The sequence below is a fragment of the Hylaeus volcanicus genome, chromosome 7, assembly GCF_026283585.1.
Source record: "Hylaeus volcanicus isolate JK05 chromosome 7, UHH_iyHylVolc1.0_haploid, whole genome shotgun sequence".
In the NCBI taxonomy this organism is placed as follows: domain Eukaryota; kingdom Metazoa; phylum Arthropoda; class Insecta; order Hymenoptera; family Colletidae; genus Hylaeus; species Hylaeus volcanicus.
The window spans coordinates 15858247-15883021 of NC_071982.1; the positions used below are offsets into that span (position 1 = coordinate 15858247).

General features: G+C 32.0%; 2 protein-coding genes and 1 long non-coding RNA gene across 4 annotated transcripts; 1 reads left to right on the plus strand and 2 right to left on the minus strand.

Moving 5' to 3' along the window:
- Nucleotides 1-16: 16 nt before the first annotated feature.
- LOC128879651 (zinc finger protein 420-like) lies at nt 17-16188 on the minus strand. Of its 2 annotated transcripts, XM_054128994.1 has the most exons (10): nt 15377-16188; nt 13827-13880; nt 13252-13339; nt 12172-12381; nt 11213-11465; nt 10523-10871; nt 9576-9932; nt 1398-2222; nt 851-1327; nt 17-752 (listed from the first exon to the last, which is right to left on the minus strand). In XM_054128994.1, the coding sequence occupies exons 1-10, from the start codon at nt 15434-15436 to the stop codon at nt 39-41; spliced, it is 3387 nt and encodes a 1128-aa protein (XP_053984969.1). In that variant the 5' UTR covers nt 15437-16188; the 3' UTR covers nt 17-38. The 2 variants fall into 2 exon arrangements, with proteins under 2 accessions (XP_053984969.1, XP_053984970.1); XM_054128995.1 differs by lacking the exons at nt 13252-13339; nt 13827-13880; nt 15377-16188 and having other exon boundaries at nt 11213-11314; nt 12172-12269.
- LOC128879665 (uncharacterized) lies at nt 2616-9501 on the plus strand. Its single transcript, XR_008457673.1, has 3 exons — nt 2616-3921; nt 4346-4437; nt 4515-9501. It is a non-coding gene; the product is annotated as an uncharacterized LOC128879665 (long non-coding RNA).
- A 1237-nt stretch (nt 16189-17425) lies between the features above and the next one.
- LOC128879657 (mitogen-activated protein kinase kinase kinase 7-like) lies at nt 17426-24718 on the minus strand. Its single transcript, XM_054129011.1, has 9 exons — nt 24426-24718; nt 23569-23794; nt 23366-23483; nt 22814-23143; nt 21179-21291; nt 20791-21080; nt 20624-20696; nt 18042-18295; nt 17426-17919 (listed from the first exon to the last, which is right to left on the minus strand). The coding sequence occupies exons 1-9, from the start codon at nt 24501-24503 to the stop codon at nt 17752-17754; spliced, it is 1650 nt and encodes a 549-aa protein (XP_053984986.1). The 5' UTR covers nt 24504-24718; the 3' UTR covers nt 17426-17751.
- Nucleotides 24719-24775: the final 57 nt, after the last annotated feature.

Sequence of the window (24775 nt, forward strand, 5' to 3'; positions counted from 1 at the left end):
CCGAATAGGTACATACCTTTAAGAATGTGTCGTACATCCTAATTAATCAAAAGGTCCTGATTATGCACATTTGTAATCATATATTGCGGTGTAGGCATAATCTGTCCAACGATTGTGTCCTCGACCAGCTCCTTTCGCGAATAAATAAAAACACATGGAACGTTTACATCATGTTGTATCACAGAATTTTCCATGGAAACCGTTACTTCAGTATTACACGGCTGCTCCCCCTTGCATTTTTTCTTGTGTATGTAAAGCGATCCAGTGTTGGTAAATGTCCTTGTACAAAGCTTGCACACGTGTGGTCTCTGACCAGTGTGAATGTGGATGTGCTGATTTAACGAAGCCAGTCTTTTAAACGACTTCGTACAAACTTCACAATGATACTTTGCTTCTCCTGTATGCGTCGTTATATGTCGTGCTAGTGTATTTGCACGTGCGAAAGCTCTACTGCAATACTGACAAATGTAAGGTTTTTCTCCACTGTGCGTGCGTAAATGTCTTTGTAAGGAACTGCTTTTTGGGAAGGCTTTACTGCACATGCTACAAGCATACGGTTTTACACCCGTATGTGTACGCATATGTATAGTAAGAGACGCGTTCTGTGCAAAGCATTTGCTGCAAACCTCGCAAAGGTACTTCTTTGTAATTTGGTTGGCACGCACGTGACGCTTTAAGTGATTTACTAGGGACTGAGCCCGCGCAAATGATTTGGGGCAATTCGCACATTTGTGTGGTCTATTGTAACGACTCTGAAACAGTATTTAATCCCACTGATTATAAACGTTCAAATATCTTAAAAAGAAACACATTTAAAATATCTTATATGCAACCATCTTAAATAACTTACTTTCTTTTCCTTTTCTACACAGCCTCCCATATTAATACTGTCCATGTCATCGCTATCATCTAACTCTGAGCTATCAAATATTCCAGCCATGTGTTGTATTAGTTCATGATCTTTTAATTTATCTACTCTTGAAAATCCTTTACCACAAGTCCGACAAGTATATTTTATTCCTGTATGTATGAACAGATGTCGTCTAAGGTTTCTCTTTGTAGTAAACTGTTTTTCACACTGAGTACACTGTAGACTCTTAGCAGGAAAGTTTCCAATCTTGCCATCTTTCGTATTTTCTTTTCCATCTTCAATAGCTTCAACAGACCTTTTGTTTAATGAGCATTGATAGAAATTATCCAGATCTTCTTTATACTCTGCATGACTTTTAGCATGTATTAAAAAGAAATTCTGATGAAGAAATTCTTTTAAACAGATTTTACAAGTGTATTTTGAACCTGTTTGTTGGTCCTTTAGAAATATATCATCCTGAAATGAAAACATTATTAATGTTCAGTTGAACAATGAAATAACGATGGAATATTGAATACATTCTCACAAAAAGATTATTAATTCCTTTATCTTTGATGCTTGTGACTCCTTTATCTTGATCATAACTGACTCTCCTATCCTTACTATTTTCTTCTTCCCAATCTGTTTCATGATGCATCACCACATGATTTTCCATTTTTCCCAAAGTTGAATAGTGTTTATCACAAACGTAACAAATATATTGCAATTTAGTTCGGCGTGTATGTACACTACTACTAGCATGCCTCTGTAACGATTTTTTCGAACAGAAATATTTCATACACAGTGTACAGCGAAATTTAGTAATATGTGATATAAGTGGTGTGTCTTCATCATCTTGTGTGCCATTTGTTTTTGATGTTTCTTCTAACACTTGTGAATTATCCAATGCTTCAATGTTATTTACATCACTACCAAACAAAGTACTTTCTAAAGATAATTCTTCTTCCTTAATTGAAGTGATATATCCCACAGAATCTATTACTTCATTGTGTTCTGTATGTTCATCAAAAACAGACAATGCCTCATGTTTAACAGAGTTAATTTGTCTCATAGAATCCTCTAACAAATTATTAGGAACATTTTTTATGTGTTGTTTTTCGTCAGGGTAGAAATTTGTAGAATTAACTTCTTGCCTTTTACTGTTTTCTTTTTGAGAAGATATCATGTCAGCAGTTATAGTTTTGACTATGATTTCACTGCTAACAGAATCATCCGAAGGAGACTTGAATTTGAGAAGTTGACGCAACTTTTCATCCGAATTTTGTATCTGACATTTAAAATTATAAGATGCATCCAAACGTTGATTACAAGGCAAACAAATCACTGGAGGTAAACCATCTCCTTCGTTTATCTGTCAATAAAAAATATAGAAAATTCAGTAGAATGAAGAGAACACTATTATCATAAGTATTTAACTTTAACATTGTTCATATACACATGTAAATGGGTTCGCATAGACCATACAATATTACATTTTAAAGAACATGTAAAACAAGGGATTGGATTGAAATTGAAAGATATTTGTCTTTTTATGTATTATAAACAGAGTAGCGAATTAACCTGTACGGAAGCGACAGCCATAAGTTTATGAAGAATAGCGTTCCCATTTTGGAATAATTCACAAATTTCGACAGCCTGTCTCAAACAAATCCGACATTTATTTCTATAAATCTTCTCATATGTATCAGCTAAGTCGATTTCTGAAACTTCCATTTTTATGCATTTGAAAACCACGCTACAAAACAGTGTTTTTACAATGGTGAAAATTTGACACTTCTCCGGTGCGCATGCATCGAAAAGTCTGTTATGAATGATTATAAATTAATACCGCGAATATAGATGTGATATCTTCGCATATTATTTTATTATTCTGTACACATAAATACGTAGTTCTTAACCAAAAACGACTTATTTATGTCTAATTATGTCAAATATATCATTATTCAAAACAAATACCAGTATCAGCACTCGGTTTAATACTCGTAGCGCCATCGAAATCAAATATAAATATAATTGGGTTGCTTCGTTAGATTTTTATTTATAATATTAAAAAACACCCAAACAGTACTTCTTTTTTGCTTTCTAAAGAATCTAACGAATACGTTCTACAATTCCAAACTTTAAATCCATACGAGTAAATTGGAATTGAAAGCAAAAAGGAAAAGGTTCAGAAATACTCTGTTATAATTTGAAATCCATGCAATTTCTTATTGTTTAATTTTATTACTCAAGTCCAATCAACGTTACAATACGTTTTAAGTATAGACATTTTTCAACAAAAAGATATACAAGTACACTGTCTGTACACGTATCACAGAGTAAATACAGTTGCATTTATTCAGAGGCTATTGGTTACAATTATAATGCACCTGTAATAAGGACAAACCTATTCTTGTTTCTTCTTCATACTCCTCGATTTCATGTTCACAATTTAAACTTCAAATCAACATACATTTCTATTAAATTAGACATTAATTATTTAAATAAAACTATGACACTATAAAGCATGGTATATTTAGAGAATTAAAGATGAGAACATGTGGTGAGTAAAATGGTCAAAATTTCAGAAAAGAATTAAACTTAAATTTCTACAGTACCATACGTATGTAACAGTTTATTATACATATAGGTAATTTCTATAACATTTTAATGCAAGCTTGAAGTATTAACTATAATTCAAATAATGGCTGACATTTGAAAACTTCATTAGGTATGTATGTATGCAAGAGCATTATTCTACATATAAGAATATCTACATGAGTGTTATTACAAATAGAGTTACAAGTTTCAATATCCATGGATGTGGATGCGATGGTATTCCAGAAGTCCTTGTACATAACAAAGAGTAGGTGGTACATTGTAATTGTCAAATCTTCATCAGTTGCTATAAAATTGTAATTGTTGACTGTTACAGGCAAAGAAGAAAAAAGTATAAATTATACTTCACTTTAATACAAATAGAGCTCAACAATATTTATCAACTATTCCAAAGACTAAGTATGCCATCCTCTGCAGCTATGGACATTACACTGCTATGTTTGACATTTTCAGTATGTGCATATCTGTCTTATAAATATATCTTGTATTCATGAGAACCAAGTTCAATGGAAAATATATTGTTATATAGTTAGTCATGTTTTAGTAAACACAGCGATATCATAATGCAAATTAGAATTACATGATACTTAATTTAGTTTAATTCATAAACCACATTTTAGTAATGTAAGCAATTACAATTTATGAAGATACTGCAATATTAACATGATTCTCGGTAATTATGACTAAGTTTGATTATAAAGATTGCAATATAAAAATATATGTACAAAGATCAATACCTCCATTTCATGGATTGTGAACTTGTTGGAAAATGCACAACGTATGATATATTGAAAAAATCTTTACAAAATTATTTGCATTCACTTCATTCAATGTGTTGTCACCTTTTGCTAATATGCTGAATATTCCAAAAAATAGGCAACAATGATGAATGAATTCAATGGCAGAAGAGGATCTTTCATGCTACTTTGTAATCATCCATTATTAATATGTTGTGTCATCAATTTAAGGTAAATACAAATATCTTTATAAAGTAATTATTATTGCCAATGTAAACGCTTCCAAACTTAATAAATTGGTATAACAGGTCCTATTTTAACCTACAAATGGATTGCTTTTGAAAAATATGTTAAGCTGAAGAAATTGCATGATGGCCAGACGCGAGAAGAAATATCAAGGACAAAGGCTGGTCGTGTCAAGGTCAATTTAAGGTCACTTCTATTCTTTTTAAACGGCACTTTGCATATTACTCATCGCAAAAGTCAAAGTACAGTCAGACCACATGACGTGTGATTTTATTAATTTTAGAAACAAATAATGAAACTTAATTGATCCCTAGAATAAATATTGCTTGTTAATTTATTGCGAATACTACACTGTATGGTCTCTTTAATAGATGATCTTTTAAGTTCCAGAGACATATAGAATACAAGTAAATGTAAATAACTTAATACTACTGCCATGCATTCAATCTTTTCAACTCAATGTTTTCTGCAAGTGCCATTTACAGATTAAAATAATGCAACTATTTCATTGAAAAATATTAATCTTGTCAAAACTGTTACAACTGGATTTTAAATACAAAAAGAAGGATTTAACAAGAATATAGCTTTGCATTAATTCAAAAATAAAGTTTCGACGTTGTTCATATTCTATCCTCCAATTAACATTTTACTAATAATTTTAAGGCCTACCATTATTCCTATGAGCGTATTACAAACATTTTACAAACCCAAATGCGGATCACTGGAATTCGTTGATCTGCCAGTGTCCAATGTCTGAAACTTTAATCTATAAAGCAATGAAACACTTAAAAATGTTCTTAACACTAAACGAAATGTTGTAATACACGGACATCAAATGGTTTCGAAAAATAACATTCAACATTGCTAATTGAAAACAATAATTTTACAAGATCTATAAACATATATATCCTTCAACCGCTGTGCTTTTCTGATTTTGTACAACTTCAAAACTGCTTTAAAGTGGATGGTGCATAAAAATTCAAAATTATTAGCTAGAACTGGCTATTCTATATTCTAGCGTCTCTCGATTATTATTAATTTTGGTCTAACAAAGCTTTTCATTATTTTCATAGAAGACAATGACTAATGGTATACAGTGTACAACACATAATCGGAACAATCTTAGATGCGTTATTAACTCGTTAGATAATAACATATTTATGTATAGTACAGTCTTGCAAAAAATAATAAATTTTCTGTTCGCCGTTTTTAAAAAATAAACCATCTGTTCTCTTAAAATTTCACTTATCCTTTGGAAGAAAAATACGTATGTACTCCAAGGAATATTCTACACCTTACTTCGTGGCGTTTTTCTTTGTGCATGTTCAATGCGATTAAAAAAGTAGAAGTTTTTGAAGGAAGTCAGTTTTATAAAAGGAACGCGTATAAAATCAATTAAAAATTTTTGTTTAAAAACAAATACTCAAAAATTGGATGGAACGATAAGGTACCTCGCATATTGTGTTCAAGATAGACAAATCGTATTCAACAGTTCGTTTTGTTTGTTAATTATGAACCTATTTCCTTAGCTGTACAAATAAGCGAAAATATATGCCAATGCGTGGTAATGTTTAGTTTTTTTTTCGTTCAAATAGCGCGAATCAATTATGAAAAAATATTATCGAAGATTACAAATGAAGAATTCCGCGATTATTAAAAAAATTAGGAACCTGTTTCGCTTTTTTCCAAGGATTCCAATTTTATATGGAACTTGTCTTTTCATCGTGACTCCAGTTTATCGTTTTTTGTTTGCTAATTTGCCCTTAGTCGTTGGTCAGCAACGCACGATTGTCAGTAATAACTACTTTTTGTTCGGTTTATTGTGTAAATATTTTCAACTTTTAATGTCCTTACGTTCGAATTAATTAACACAGTACCGAGTGTCCGTAGAATATACCCTCAGCTCTTGTGCATTAGTTTCCTTTGTGTCGATGAATTAAATGTCTAATAATTAATCACAATACTTTATATAGTTTTATATATTTTACATTGGCGAAATTTAAGAAGGTTTTTAGAATTTTATGAAGCTACTCGAAATTGGAAGTGAAGAACTGAGGAGTTCTTTGTTATTTTTCAACGCATTGATTTCGAAATATGCACAGAATGTGTTATAAAATTAAAAACTAGTGATTAATGTTATCTTCTGTAAAATAAAATGAATTAGCAATTATTTTGCTACGAATTTCATATATAGAGAGCTTTTCTCTCTTAAAGTTCCCCAATGTTCATGTCTTCTAACATTTTACACACATGAAGGAATAACAAAGACCTCGGTTTGAGGGTGTCTCTACCCTTGTGTGTACATACAATTGAAAAGATTGGTCTAGGTCTGTAACACTCCAGCGTAAACGAAAGTATTACATTTTTCAGAGATCTTGTGAACTACAAAAATTATAAAAAAGAAGCGAAACTAATTTGTTCTACATAATGTGTTATGTACAAGAGAGTTTACGCCATTTTCTTGTGTAGTGGAAGCATTTTATAAGCAAAAATTGATATTGAGCAACACAAATGTTTAGAAAATTGTGATTTAAAAATATTACAAAAAAGTTTATTTTACAACTGTTTATAAAATGTAATACTTTCATATGTATGTATAATCTATATAAATAGGCAGAAAGTTAAATACACATATAGGTACACTCATATACATGTTATTTACAAAATTTACGGGCACCCGGTAGATTTTGCGCAAATTCTCTAACATTAAAGACTTCAACTGGTTCATAGGTTAAATATTTCACTCTCCTAATAATTTTCGTTAAATACTTTCGTCATCGTGGTCTCTGATTGTTGTTTTTTTTTCTTTTCTAATGAGTAGCGTTCATTTATATTAATTAATACTTATTAGGCCTAATATATTGCATTTCTTAAGATTCAATGCAACAAACAGTTAAGATATTCTTGAGTCTAAAATAAGAAACTTTACGTTTCATCTGATCTTTAAGCATTCAATGTATTTTATTTTGAAAACTGAAACAGGATAATTTTACGTTAAATAAAAATCACCCTATTTTAGAGTTCCAAATACTTCTTCTCTTAATTGCATTAAATCTCAAGAAACATTCTTATTTATCTATTTATTTATTCTATTATATCTATATATTTTCGAAAAGCAAATAGTTTGATTTCGTATTAAAAAAAAAATCACATCTTTCTTGAAAACGCATTTTAACATTTCGAAGTATGATCAATTATTGTTAATAATTCTTGAAAATACATTAAAATAAGTATCGATTAAGTATAAATACTAAATGGCAAGAGATTCATAAATTTAGAATGCAACAGGTGTTTTATATAATACCAAATAAATAACATTATCGTATTATCTTTTTTTTTTAATACAAAATCGTAGTACACTATCTTTCTTTTCGTTATATGCTCCTACGATAAAGATTCGAAAAATAGTGTCGTAACAGCTTAATATTATTTGTTATTTAATTATAATGAGTATTCTTTTTATCGACAAACAATAGTTTTGGTTACACTGAGATCGCATCCAACGAAGATGATGCTCTTTTTGCACATATTAGTGTCGTTATATAGTTATCATCTCGAGTATGCATCATCAAAAAGGAAGAATAGGATTCTCCTTTCTTATTCAGTATCTCTTATGTCGCTGGATCCATCGACAATCACATAAATAAATATTTTCTTAAATACATCCAACTTCACTATATTAGCTTTGCTAATAGTTCTTTGGCGTAAAGAAAATAGTGTTAATTCAAATTACCTTATAAAGTATTACTTTACCGGCAGCTGGGTTCGTCGATAAATATTATATACAAATTAAATTTAAATCAAACTGAACACTTTGTACTGCCATTAATGAAAAGAATTTTCAGCTGCGAGTAATTAAAAGAATCATTTCCACTTTATTTATGAACAGCCTTATTATATTTAAAATTCGTCGAAAATAAAATGATGATAATGTAATTAAAATAAGTTAACTATATTTAATTCCTAATCGTATTTAAGTTGCATGCTGGCAATTATAGAATTACTTATCCGTTTGATCAATTGTACATATGTATTTTCTATACAAGTCTTCATCCAGGTACACATACATTCTAATTAACAAGAGCTGAGTAACTTTCACAACCTTTTATAAAAAAAATGTTTAGACAATTTAAACGTAGTAAAATGATTAAACATTAAGCAAGTTAATGTTTGTAAAATATACAATCTTGAATATTTAAGTTATACTATATACAATCATTTTTGAATCTTTAATTATTATCATGTTTCTCTTGGAATTTGAATGTACTACTAATTAATATATATATAAGAATAACTACTTAAATACCAATTAGTACACACATCAATAATTTATATTAATAAAATGTTCACTGTTAGGAGACTTCATTACACACAGAATCTAATTTACTCAGCTCATATTAGGAAGTATTAAAATCAATATCAAAGCTAATAATAATAGCAGCTTTCGGTATGTGTTCCGTTTGTCTATTCAAAATATCTCACGAATCTTGCATTATTAAAACGAAAACAGAGGTCTACTCAACGCAAGTTGTACGAATCATACAACGTTGTTTATAATCTTTGATTTAAAAATATTCAATTTCACATGTTTAACAAGATAAATGCTAATACATTCAACAGATAAATATTTATAAATTCATAAGGTGTGCTTTGTCTGACACACCTTCAACTTTTATTTTAAAGCTTCTCTTTATTCAACGTGTAACGTGTATCTTGCCTGTTTACTTAGTTTTGGTGGTTTCAATTCTATCCTATCAATATCAGAAGTCTAGATGGTTTTGATTTTCGTTTTTTGATTGAAATAAATACTTCTCGAACATTCTGTCTGGTACAGCTTCCATTCTGTCTCAACAATGGTAAAGAAACTACACTGGCGATTTCTGTACCTTCTCGTTGCCAATCCTTTCGCTATCTCTTCTCCCAATTTGTGTCGAAAAAGCAAGTCTCAAAGTAGCTGCCACGAGTACGATTCTATTCAAGAATTTGAGCTCGACTTCAAAAGTACAAAAGTACTTGTTCCGAAAATAACGGCTTGCAGTTCCTCAGCAAGATAGTTATATGGAGCTGATGGTTGTCGTATTGAAGGATGTACTGTTCGAGCTATTGATACAATATGGCATTACCTTTCCGTGCACGCAGGACCCGGAAGTGCCACGATTCAAAATCAACAACAGCAGCCCAGAGAGAGCTGCGAAACCGCCCGCGGTCATCAGACCGAGCGCTGGAAGTTTCTTAGACGAAAGAACTGGTCCCTCTTCCAGTTTGAGGTAGCAGAGGCCAGGAAGAACGTAGGCTAAAGGTACAGCTGCTAGGATACCGTTCAATTCGAGAACCAACCCAAGGCAATCAGTGGACATCGAAATCAGGTATGCCACGATTACTATCGTCAGAGTGATAATCAAGTACTTTCTGTCGGAGTTAGGAACGTATGCTGTGTGGTCTTCTAGTTCATCTGTCCCTTTAATTGCTGTCAAAATCACCTACAAACAAATAGCACTTTTACTCAAAATACTCTGGATAAAGGAAGATTTTTAACGTTGGTGTTATTAGCAGACTGCGGGTGTTTATGCAAATTCATGTTTCTACAAACAGAAATAAAATACCGAAGCTCGCGAACGTATAAACAGCCTGGTTATTACTTGGCGAGTTACTAGTTTACCAAGTAAATAGTAAAGTAACACAGTTTTGCATTGGGGTCTATCGTCATTCATCTCTATTCAGTACCTACTCGTTATGCATTTTAATTTACGCGGTTCTCCTGTTCATTATTCTACATTTCCTCTTTGCGATCCACCCTCTCCCGCAAGGTATTATACATACTATTCCATTACTTCCATATTCATCATATTCTAACCATATTCGCAGAGATGTTTGCGTCTTCTTCCTAATTGACGTTAGCTTTCAAGCCACGTTATTATATTAGGTCATTATAACATTATCAGGTGGTTATTACTAATTTTCGTTTACTTTTTTCTTTGGAGTATATTTAAAAAAATGCATCAATAATAGCTAGACTCATTCAAGGAATTTTCTTTAGACAAAAGAGTCACAAAAAATGGTGTTAACTCACCTCCCTCGTGACGAAGCATTCGATAGGAAAGGTCAGGAGGATAGTCCCGCTGAACATAACCCTGGCGAAGTTCATCAGATCATCGTCCCAACAATAATTCTCCATAAGATCACCCTGTACGTACGCGGTGAAAGTAGCGTATCCGATGATCCCAAAGGCAGTCGCTATCAAAAACGAAGTGAACAGTGACCAATGGGTGACGACGTCCCACTTTTGTTGAGTAGCTCTCTCTATAGACTCGTAGATAAGGAACGTATTATGATGGCACATAAAGGCGAATGCCATAATTCCAACGGAGGGTATTATGCCCGGGAAGTTTGCAAAACGCCAGCTATCTTCTTGATTTGGCCTGAAAATCGATTCGTATTTAATCACTCTCAGCGATGGCATTCTCTGGAAGAAATCGGATGAACGGACAATGTAAAAGAGAAAATTTGAAATACACTCGGAAACTTTATCAATATACTTTACTGTCTGATTAAGAAATTGGAACCTGCTGGTAACAAGTTTTCAATCAATGAACTGATACAGCTACAGTGAAAGTTATTTGTACACATTGGAAATGAAAAGTGCTTTTACTGTTACTGTTCCTTCCTTTTCCACGTTTTCTACTTCTAATACCCATAGATTGCGGATTGTATGCATTTATGTTGTACTGAGGGTTTATTTTTATTAAACTGAGCCACTCACACAATTGCGGACATCGTACCCATCCGAATTAAGATAGCCAAGAGTATGAAACCGACGCAGACCAACGAAAGGAATGAGATCTTGGCCAAACGTGCAACGTTTCTGTAAAGACACAGTGGTATTGTAATGCAGACTGTCGCGAAGAAAATGACCACTTGACGGTGAGCGAAGATGTTCGTCTCGCTCATCCCTGTTACCCTTATTAGAACTTTCGTCACAGTGTCGCCGACGACAACGTTATAAGAGACCATTGCTGGAAAGAACGGAAGATTTAATTTAGCCCACGAATAATGGTACTTGTACGTACAACGGCGAGAATATAAATAGGAAAATACGCGTTTTCAAATTCCACTGTTGATACAACGGTCGATAGGGATTGTATTAAGTGCACTTTCGTTAATTTCATTTATCTTATTCGCGTTGAGTGGTTTCTTCTATTTGTCTGCTTGTTTAGAATTCAACGAAGAATTCAATTAAGAGATTACTGGGAGTGTAGCGCTCAAGAAACATAAGGTCACTTCAAAGTTTTATTTTTAAGGAAGAGTGCCAATTAAAAGATTATATAAAAATATTTTAACTTGAACCCAAGATAGGCTTAAATTTGATTGCATAACAGATTGTATTGCATTTTACAATGTACGTTTTACAACGCATGATCCATCTATGTTATTACTTTCAGATATGATCATATATTGAATTGGATTGTGTCCAAACATTTTCCCTATTTATATAATCGCCACTGTAAAAGTATGCTCAAGTACATTTAAGATCTCTAAACAAAACGAAGCGTTAAAATCACTGAATAGTATCTGGATTCTGTCTGTATATTTTACAAATTTATCAATTTAAATTGACTTATTTAATAAAGAAAAAATGAGAATCGCAAACAGGTGATATTAATTTAGTTTTATAATAATGACTGTGGAACAATGGATAGGTTACATGAAAAATGCATTTACCTATGAATGGGTAAATAAATTGTAGAGTGGTGAGAATGTAAAATCCAGTACGACCAAAGCTGGCCCTCATTAAACCCTGGTAGCTCATCTCTCCACAGATATGGCCACTTCTGACCATTAAAATCAAAGAGTAATCAGTGAGACCAGCTACCACTATTAATAATGCTATTCCAAGACCGAATCCAGCTTGATGGAGGGCATATGGTATGCCTGAAACGTTTTATTAAAATTTCATTTTTCTTCTCAAAAGTTAAGAATTATTGTTCCTTCTTACACACCGAAGTAATCTTTATTTTAATCGTGAACAAAATTTCGTTGCTATAATTCAGCCAATTTAGAACGTCTAATTTAGTTTAATGCATTCGCGAATTGAAGTGCACAGTATTTACATTTATATCGAAAAATTACATGTACGCTTATGGATTACGTACGTTTGTGTATTTATTCAAGTTCGATACTGTCTATTATATTGAGCAAAGCCAGCCTCCGCGATAGGTGTTCCCCGATGAATCATTCGTCATACAGAGTCTCTAAGTGAATTTAGGCATGAAGCCAATAGCGATTGAAGAAACAAAGGTAATACGAACCCCTGAGCTTGAAGAAGGCCAAGGATCTTGATTTCGTCTACCCAGCTCTCATCGTGCAAAATGCAACTCTTTTACGATCTTTTTGCATTAATCTTGATATACAGGGTGCCTCATTTAAAATATATTTGAATAAAAAAGATTGAACACATAAATATTGAACAAAGAAGACTGTTAGATAGAAACGCTAATGACATTTTAAGGTCAAATCTTTTTCTTTATCAAACGCTTTATTCTTTGTACTGTATATTATTGTATATTAAAAAAAATATATACATTTATATATAATAATATGCAATAATTCTATATAAAAAATAATTCAATTTATAGATGAAAGTGGAATACCTAGTATATACATAATTAATGCGTATCTGAACGTAAAAAAATTGTGTATTGTTTTTTTCACGAATGCATTTGTCAAACATTTAATTATTCAAAGACAATCATTTAAACTTCGGCGTTTAGGAAGAATTTCTTAATTATATTTTTTAATTACCAATGACACCACTGCCAATAATAGAATTGATGAAATTAAAACTAGCCAGAGGTAGACTATTGAATTTTCCGGATTCTTCCTTCTTCTCCTGCAAAATCAGATTTCACGTATTTACAAATACTAATAATTAATTCAAAGTCGATTTAGCTATTCCGTAAAGAACGAAGTCACGTTATCTTTGGATATTCTGCTTTCTATTATATATGGTAAGTTAAACAACTCGCAAATGGATATTGTTGCAGAATAATATTCACCCGTAGTCATTGATGTCTATCAATCGATTTTCCACGTGTACGGTGTATCATTATAGCCACACACGCATATGACAAAATATTTCCAGCTACTATACATTTCACAGTTCTTCGAATCGTGCTTTCCATTTACGCTCATACATATTTAACAACCGTCCGTAAATATAATTGTACACGGTAGGTGTACAAAAAAAGCACAGGAGAAACTGGAGCGTAAATTAATGTAATTCTCAATTTCGGTGATATATACTGTGAAGTATATAGCAATTAAAGCTGATGGAGCACGGATTCGAATTGGATGATGAATAATGAATTCTCTCTTACCCCGACTAATTGTCTCATATCATCATAGGACTCCTCAGAACCGAGACTGCCACCCTGTTTGGAATAAAAATAAACTGTTAATATTAATCACGATACAGTCATCTAAAATTATAACGAAAATTTAGAATATGTCATTTTGACCATTCCTTTTACAATTAGAAATCAAACAAGAGATTAATAATTTTTTTAAACAAAATAAGGGATGTTTAGAAATAATTGGAATATTTAAATTGTCCTATTTTAATGCCCCACCCTATCCGACCATATTTATGGATCCATTTGTCATCTCTTTACAATCTACATTATCTTCAACGCGATTAAATACAAGAAAATAAAAATATACAGAAATGTACATAGACAAATTCAAACATTCATGCGAACTTAAGTCTCCCAAATTGTAAATATAAGAAACGAGCGTAGGAAAACTCGGGAGTCGCTGACCAAAAATATTTGCTTATGATGATAAAAGACCATACATATCAACTTACTATAGTATGGAAGTATATCAAATGTAATTTGTCAAATAATTTTATTCATATATTCATAAGATGATATTTAGGTGCTCCCGTTTAAACGACTCGCCTTGTACATGTGAGAGAAAAAGAATTTCCATCATATTTCAAGTAGGTGAAAGAGAAAAATGCGTGGGAAGAGAATCCACATATACACATCAGATGACTTATAGATTTTCTTCCTTTGCTGTAATAGTAATGCCGGACACTTCGAAATACGAGATATTTATTTTGTTCCTTTTTTAAATAAATAATGACTTTTACGACACCTATTCTTTCAATAATTTCTGTTTGCACAGCTTAAAAGACGTCTTTTTCACAGAAAAGGAATTCTTTTTTTAGTTATTTCTCTATAACGACATAATACTCAATGTAAACAATAAGTGACTGATTCTGTAGAGCTATAAGATGCTTTCATAAGAAAATATTATGCGCAAATAAATTTTTACCTTCTAATTCGACATCCAATAAAGTAGAGGATATTATAAAATTTAAATTGCAGACTTATCTAAATCAGAATTTTAGAAATACATATTTCTACAAAGGATAAATGATCTAGCCAATTATCTCGAATATCAGACTGCAACTTCAGCTGTTTTAATTTGAAAAATCCTCTTCCAAGTTGTAAACTCTTTTTAACTAAACCGGTAGTTAAATCATTAGGATGTCTATTAAATTCCGATAGCGTCGATACGTTTTCATTTTGACCCTTTAATCAGAGTTCGCAATCTGATCAACTTTAACGAGGAATAGATCAATTTATCCGTGTGCACGAACCCGTTAACCAACACCTACAAACTGTAAGGCTCGTTCGAGCCACTTCGAACAAGTAACTGGATCACTTAAATCCTACATTCTCGGTAATCGAGTTATCCCTTGGTATACTTCTTTAACGTAACCCGTCTTTTGTCAATCCAATCCCCTGACTCGTGGGGAAAACAATCTCTAGCGTAACCGCGCGCGACCATGTTCCTGCGGATCGTAGGATCAAAAGACAAAGCGCAGAGATTACGATAAATTAAACGTAACGTTACTCACATCCTCGTAGCTGTTCCTCGCGTCCAAGATGTAGCTTTTTTCGGTGGCATCGAGAGCCATCGCGGGGGTGATCGTTAAAGGGAGGAATCGAAGGTGGAACCGAATGAACGGAAAGCTTAAAGGGGAGGTCCGGCACAAGAGTAGGATCAAGCAGACGTTTTGAGGCGACTGCACCCTTTCTATCTACGCGAACTTCCGTTTTCACCCCCTTATCCCTCCAGTAGTGCTATGCATGCACAGTGGTCGTCGCGATGAGTGCGTGCGCATCCCACACTTGATGTTTTTCTGCGTTATCCGGGGGTGATGGTGTCTCCCTTATCGCTGCTTCGGATGTTACTGCTTCTCCTCTAACAAGGAAAGTCGGACGTCGATTTCAATGAAACTCTGTAGGATTCATTGGTCCAACCTGAGAACTATGTTCATTTTTTTCAACTCTTTAAGATTGTCTTTTTCAAATGAGCTAGTGGGAATTTCAAACCATTTTTTCAGCGTTTCTATAAATTAAACGTCCCTTCTATTTACATTTTATTACTTTTATACTAAGTCAGGAGTCATGGAAGTATAAATGAAGTCAATGCCTCTGATGTAAAGAGTGGTTTCTCCCTTAATGTGTAATACTTGGGCTGAATCAATGTAGAAAGTTCCATCAAAATCGGCGCGCTTCTCTGTAACTCGACTTCCTGATTTTCCTTTAATCCTCTGGGACCATGGATAGGAAATGCCCTAGGGAAGGATGATGAATGAAATTATATTAGTTCATAGAGAGCATAAAGGATGGGTATCGGTGACCGTGGTTTTTGGCTTTCGGTTCTTTTAAGGAATTCGTCAAAAACTCTTATGTTCAATTAAGTTAATAAATCAAATTTGTGCAATTATGATCGATGAAACATTTTCTTAAAGGAAATATTTTACCGACACATATGAAATTGAACCAAAACTTAAAAACTGGAATAACCAATCTTTATTATTTATTTAATATTCATATGTTATTTGAAACTACTGTTTCAACTTATGATTAACATGTCGAAGCCAAAAACGAAAAATCTTTAGAACTAGCTTTCTTTTTCTAAAAATCAACAGTATGATTTTTGTATGTAATTGAATTTACATTGTTTACTTCGACTACTTAAATATATAATTTTTGTAATCAAAATTTATAGTTATAATAATTATAAAGCAACCTATTATATCGAATTCGATTAGTTTATTTACCACTTCATAAAAAACATCAAAGTTATAAACATATAAATAATGTACGAAGTAACAGGAATTTATAAGATAATTAAAAAGTAATTTATTACATACAATTAAAACCCAAAAATGATAGTTCTTGCATATTTTCATAAATGTTAACTAAGTAATTAATGGATACATAAACTCTGCAAGCAAAAATCAGATTTTTTCGACAATTCTTCTGTAAACACAAGCAAGTCTCTTTTATTTATCTTATAAGAATTAATTAAAGACTCGATATTTAATTATATATAATTATAATACTTCGTAATTATATCAATTATTAAATACTTAATTTAATAATTACTGTACAAATTAACTGTAATGACAAGAATGCATAGTCAGCAATAACATTATTGCGTGACACAATAATAATACGGCATATCCTTAATCACTTGTCATTATTAATTCTTATATAAGTAAATCTACTAAGTGCTAAGTTACAGATAGTTAGCTAATCGTTAATTACTAAGCAAGAATTACCAATTTGTCAACGGTTGTTAAAAATTATTTTTACATGTTGAATTTAAATTGTGCAAAATCAGACTCAAAATACCCAAACACCATTTTACTATAATATGTTTACTTTACGCGACAATGAAATAAACATATGAATATTTTACCTACATTTCAAGCAGCATAATATAAGAATTTGTAATTCCAGTAATCTGAACTTTTTTGAGAGCGATGATTTGAACATGACAAAAACGATGCATGCTTAGGACTACTTCAAAAGACTACTTCTTGATTTCTCACTGGCCTGAAACAAATTTTTCAATCTAAATAATTACAACAAAGAAATAAGAAAATAATGAATAATAAAATCCTCTATAACTCTTTATTCAAAAAATAAAGTATTCGGAAACGGTTTCAAAATTTGCAGGAAACTTAGCAGAAGTTTCTATTAAATGAAAAAAAAATAGTTATTTAGTGTTTAAGTATAGCGTTTTATAGGCAGTTTATGCTGTGAAATAATAACTACTTTCTTCGTAGTTAATTCCTTGTATCCGTTTTTGCAAAGAATTCCCGTTACTTTCACAGAAAATTGCACATTTTCCGTTGATATCGAAATACGAAGACGTCTTTTTTTAGACGTAGTAACAAAAACAAACTTCTTCCTTTCATCTAGATATTCCTGATATTCAGGTGTGTCTCGAGGGATCTTGACAAGGTACCATAAACCACCCATTGTTTCCTGAAACTGCGGGACCCATCATTTGAGAGTTGCTCGAAAGGCCACTATTTATTCTTTGGTTCTTCATTATTTCCAACTGGCGTTTTAAATTTCGATACAGCTTTATTAAGGATTCCTGCAATCAGAGAACAGGCCTTCATTTATTACATTCAATCTTAATTTTACGAATAAAAGATTTGTTAACTTCATCAAAGATTTTAATAATAATAAATTTAATTATAAGTTAGATCAACTTACCTTTTCATCTTCAAGTTTTCTAAGTTCCTCCTGCTGCCTTAAACTGTCTAAAGTGAGATTTTTAAGCATTTCGTTTTTATGTTGCCCTAAGAGGGCTATTTCTGTTTGTACTTTCAAATATTCCTGTGCTAGCTGCTTGTGCTCCTCAAAAATTTCTTTTGACCTTTCACAAGTTTGATCTGGTGTTAATGGTCTCAAATCTGCATCCAGCAAACGATACACATTATCTAGGTCTTCATTGGTTGTACTATTATCTGTTGATCAAAAATAATAAACCTAAGTCAATAATTAATCAATTATATTTTTCAAACATCCTAAAATATATTTGCTACATGCAAATACCTTTTAAACTATTTTGTATAGTGTAATCCCCAGATGATTAATCATGGCGTTAATAATAATTTATTGTATTTAAATAAACATAAAAGTTTATATGGAGTAAAAAAATATTCTTTTTCCTAAGTACCCTGATGTTTTGATCCAATGTAAATCATATGTACATTAAATAGAAACGTAAACGAAATTTTGTGTAAAATCTCAAATTAATGTTAGAACTTCTACATTTGTACTAGGAGCAAAAGTTCTACATCAATTATACAAGTTATATTCGAGAAGCACATGTCACATTTCAGATGGAAGTACTCCACTACATTGTGTGTAATGTGACTAACATTGCATCAGTTCCACATTAATTGACATCAAACTATATTAGTTCATTTGATTTGGAAACTTATCCTCCTATTTTAAACTTAGTTTCAGTCAAATTAGATAACTAACTTCAAACCTCGATTCTGTGTTTAAAATATAAGGAATTATGTCTTGAATTAACAACGTTCATTTGTAAATATTGTGCCGAGCCAGGCGGCGAAAATTTCAACCCCTATTCATCCTACTCCAAAGTTTCTCAATCTTAGGCAACTCATTCTCTCTGATAATGGAAAAACAGGCAAAAGTACTAACGCAACAAGACCCAGCACCGCTTTAGGGTGTCCGTGGCCACGATGTTTGGGTATTCCTCGCACATTTCCAAATGCTAGAGCCTATCGAGGCTTCGTTCATAATAAAATCAAGGTTCTCACATGAAAGGTGCCACACCGATCAATGTCCACGAACCACTCGAATACCGTGGTAATTAACTGATCAAACGGTGATAAAGAAAGATGGGAAAAATTCGTAGCTACGAGATTTCCGATAACGAGGATAATAGAAAAAGAAGAAAGAAGAGGAAAGACCGTCGTTCTTGATGGTGGGTCGGGAGAGCACTAAACAAACGTGCATCTATATTGGGCCTGGTGAGTCAGCCACACCTGCTTCGAGGTATCCCCCACCAGACATGACGTGCAAGCACGAGCCAAGAAGAGAATACGGTTCTTCAGTTCTTAATTCATCTTCAGGGCTGATTAGGTCGAAACTCTGTTTTTCGTAGCGACGTCACGGTGAATGACCAAAGGAGCATGAGAGGAGCAAATAAAAATTATATCTTATGAAAGTCTCTCAAGCAAACTTGAACCTGCGGCAAAAGAACATCTGTGGTACACTAACACTGCGCTATACTTTTAACTGCTAATTTCAGTTGTACATCCAGAGATAAACAATCGCTAATCTGTACATCACATATACCCTGAATTGTTAGTATACTTCTAGAACCGTGTATTGTCACTTTCTTTTATCAAAAAAATGTACAGACATATACATTTATTTGAGTAACTATTCAATTAGAGAAACATTCTTTGTCTCCGATAGGTGTCAATCAAAAGCAGGTTCCACCGATTAGTCGTCAGTTAAATTTAGTGTAGCTGCACAATGTGACTGTTTTTGCGGGCCCTTTGCCAGGGTAGATTTCGCCGATCGACGAACCTCAAAGGAATTCGTCACGGCGAAATCGCAACGTGCCAGGTGCAACGTCTAAGTTTTCTACAATTTCACTTTTATAAATCTTCTCGGAAAGAAGACGAACCATTCATACCATAGGCATGAATAAAATAAAACTTTAGTTTTAGTCTACTCAGCTTTGATAATAAATTGAATTGCAATTGCTAATTTAAACTGAAGTTATTAATTTCAAAATGTATACATTTACATTTAAAAATTAATTTTAATTTCTCGAATTATTTGTGACCTCATTTATTTATTTACTAAATAATATTTATTATAACTTTTACCGACTAGATAAAAGAATTATTTACTTGAAAAAGTATTCGAAAGGCGACAATAGGTCTGAGTACACATATTCCGCGCTAAAAGCAAGGTTTTGTGGAACATACAGAGAACGTTATTTTGGGATTAGAGTACTATCGCGGTGAGTCACAGATTCAAAACTCTCGTCCCCAAGCGAGTTCTCCTTCTTCTGCAGTTATAGAACAACGACGAACTCATCAACGAATACCGATTTAATCATTTGTACTGTGTACTGTGTATAGGTAACAAATATAGAAAAATAACGTGTTAACAAAATAAATTACAAAAATGATCTATTTTACAATTCTAAAATAAATACTTCACAGAGATAAGTAGAATGTCTCAAAATATATATTATTCAAATTATTTTTAAATTGAATTGATTATAAAAATGTAGAACTTACTTTGCACGGTATTCTTTGCTTTCAGTACAGGTGAGTCCAATGGTAAATCGGAACTTGGTAATTCCCAAGCATTCTGTAATTAAAGACACAAAAATGTATTATATAATATTTACAGAAACTGACATTTAAACAAATAATATAATAAACTTAAATCAAACGATACTGACCGGATCGCAATCGATATGAAGCGGTGCAAAATTTTTATTTTGAAATTTTGTGTGAGTTGTATTGTCTAATGAATTATTATTTTTGCAAGAAACATCTCTGAAATCGTACAAGGGAGTTGATGAACTATCTTTTCCATTTATAATTTCTGACTTTTCTTTAGAAACAGGTACACTAACTCTTATAGTACCATTAGTAGGGTATCCGTTTATTTGTGAATCTAAAGTGCTAGTCACATCTAAAGTATCATCTTTAGAAACATCATTTTCGTTGCCTTCGTCAGATTCAGCACCTATGTAATAATAATATCATGTTACGTCAGTACACATTTTTTCTATTAAGATATGCACATTGCGTTCTTTTCTTTATATATTTGCAAGTATTACATACTTAAAGAATATTCAACAGGTTCCAAATGGTCACCGAAAAATTGTGAAAGGATTGTCATTGTTTCTACAACTTCGTCCATTGATGGTCTTTCTTCAGGAGATTTATGCCAACACCTGAAAAATAAATTGTTTTCTTTTCATTGAACAAAAACAATTTATGAAAATATTAACCTTGGAACTATGAATATATTTTGTTATTTGGATTGTAAATATCTGTATCTATTATATTTAATAATTATATATTGTATTAGTATAGTTCATAATTTATTCAAATAAGTTAAGTAGAGATGAACCTGCAATAAATGATATTTAATTTAAAGAAAATCAGCACCTGAAATATTAAGAACAAAATGTATGTATACCTATGATGGCCCAGGAAATAAACACAAAAGTGACTAATAGTAAGATGTATTCAGAAAGTCGAAATTTCAAGGATAGACGCATTTTACAAAAACGAACAGTCGTAATTCCATTTTTGGATATTGTTCTGGAAACTATTGCAGACTAATAATAATACCCACAACTATTTTCCATCTTCTTCCTGAATTTAACACTTTTCCTTCCACATTTTAACATCAGAAAGGTTTGCAATGAAAATAACTGGGAGCATTCATCAAATTTCTCATAAAATCCACTTGCACTATTATAGACAAGAATTTGAGAAAAAGACCATTCCTTCTAACATTTATCTAACCAGTCATCGTGAAAAAATCAAAAGGGAAAGTAGTCAAGTCATTGGACTCCTGGAATCCATAATGGACAAGTATCATTGAAGACAATTTCACTTACCACTAAACTTTGCTCCCAGTGCCTAACCATCGAAGGGGATGAAAGAGTGGATCGCTGTCTCGAAGAAGAATCCAGAGTTGCTAAAAGACCTCAATTTCTTTAATGAAAATTTTATGATGAACTATGTGCCCCAATCTTCACCCTCACCTAGGATAAGACCTAAAATTCATAAGAAGAAATTTAGAAAAACTCTAAATAAAGGTGCAGAATAAACTCAGAACGAGCGAAGTTTCCACGATTACATCTTGTGGACAAGTAGAAACAGTATCCATATTTTCCATGAAGAATGATTTGAATTGCGGAACATTTACATTAACGAAGAAAAAAATTCATCCCCTTAGAGTCTACTAACATAATTTATTCGTAACGACGTGGGCACGGTGTACATAAAATTTGATAAGGAATGTACTGTATACTGATTTTATTGTAATCAGCAATAAAAGAAGTACGAACGAATTGTGAAGAGGATACAAGATTGTCGAAGAAACATTACATGAAACTAACAACTGGTATACTAACACATTCTTACATTTGAATAGAAATTTCTTGATGAAATTTAGAAAAGAGATTGATTAGATTAATTCCAAGAATATCAGATTTCATTCACACATCCATTCTGAAATATAATATTTGTTAATATATATGCATAAAGTGCTATTTCTTCAACCACATAAATTCATTTATATTTTGTCTCAAGTTCAAATATTATAATACTTCTGTTACAACCACTAATTTGAAAATTTAAACTAAAATATGTAACTGCAAAACATATTCCTTGACAATTTAAACTACAAAAACTGAATTTAGAAGATTGTAGTTATACAAAAGGATTAACACTGATAAGTACCTGGTCATGAGATCTTCTATTGGTTTTGGACAACCCTCAATTAAAGGAGGCCTCTGTCCCACATGCACTGCCCACATTATTCTATATGCAGAGCCGCCAATTTCATCGAATGGTTTCTTCCTGGACAATATCTCCCAAAGAATAACACCCCAACTGAATACATCACACTTTTCTGTATACTTAGAACCCTCAAATACTTCTGGAGCCATCCAAGCAGCAGAACCTTTATTGTTAGTCATATATGTATTTAAATCACAAGCTGTACCAAAGTCACAAATTTTAAGGGTTTGTCCACCCATTACCAATAACAGATTCGGTGGTTTTAGGTCTCTGAAAATATAAATTGTTGACATTCTTGAATATATGGTGGCTTTTAACAACACAGCATATCAAGTATAGCCTTCAATTTAAAAGAATTTATCTGATAACTTGTCTTCAGAATGTAAATTTAGGTAAACTTAAGAAATAACAAGAAACAACTATTGAATGGTTAATTTCAAATTGAGTTTCCAATCCAGTAGAATATACATATAAAATATTAAATTTTCTTACCTATGTATCAAAGGTTTTGGTTTCATATTATGAAGATATGCAACACCACGTGCACATTGTAGAGCCCAGCTCATTGCATGACCTGCAGTATACCGTGGCTGTGGATTACAATGCAGAACTGCAAAATATAAATGAGTATTAGTTATCTTTTCAAAAAGATTCTTATGTTTTCATTTTTTATGTATAAAGTGAATGAAAATTACTGTTATATAAGGAACCTCCTTCTGCATATTCCATAACAAGACAAACTGGATTTTTTGTGCAAGCTCCATAGAGTTTAACAATATTAGGATGTACAACCCTTGACAATTGCCTGACTTCTACTGTGAAAGCCTTTTTTTCACCTTCTGAATTTATGTATTTTACAGCAACATATTGCCCTCTCCATTTACCTTTCCACACTACTCCAAAAGAACCTTTTCCTACTACCTGCATAAAAGTATAATTTATGTTTAAATAAAACAATTGTATGTAAAGTAAGATGAATGAATTTATTTTAGAATTGTAATTTATACGAATAATTTTTCTGAGTAATTAAGTAATAAACAAATAAGAATTAATAAAATAATCTATAAGTTATTTATTACACAATAAAAGAAAATGATTAAGAAAAACACATCGAATACCATTCAAATTTAAGCAATATTTTAGTAATAGACTTTTTGACCTCAGGTAAATAGATTTATTTGAATTAAGTTAAATTTATTTTACGTAATCTATGTCAAATTTTATGCAGTGACAAATTCAATAACAATTTACTGAAACATGTTACATTAGATAAATTTGTTTATCGATAATCCTTCAAACAAAAATCATTTTATAAATATTATCTTCAAAATGACACAGTAAAATGTGGGCTGCACTTCATCAACATCAACAATTAGAAAATCTCTTGAAATTGGTTAGGTTATGTTTAAAAAAAATAATCGATAAGGACAAATTATGGAAATTACAAATAACTAGAGAAAATCAGCATTTGTACATATTTTATTACATAGTAACAAAGGATAAGGGTTAATATTTTTAAGAAATTAATAAAATTACTGTATAATTATGATACCTGCTCGGTTTCAATTTCATTGTAGTTAATTTCTTCAACAAACTGCTGCTGATGGCTTACTAACTCTTTACCCGCCATCACATACAGTCGACATCACATTAATTTCAGGGCACATTTAATTACCGGGCAAGTTTATCACATTCAAATGTTTATTCAAACTTCGAGCTCAAGCTCTTCCAATATATTCCAATTTATTAACATTTAGGAGGCATGTCTAATGAAGGATGCATCGCTAAATGTTTCTAGTTCGATACATCGATGTGTTGAAATACGATCCATCGCTCAACATGAAGAATGTGGTTATTTTCATGTAACGGAAAAGTGAACGCTAGTAACAAAATCATATGACT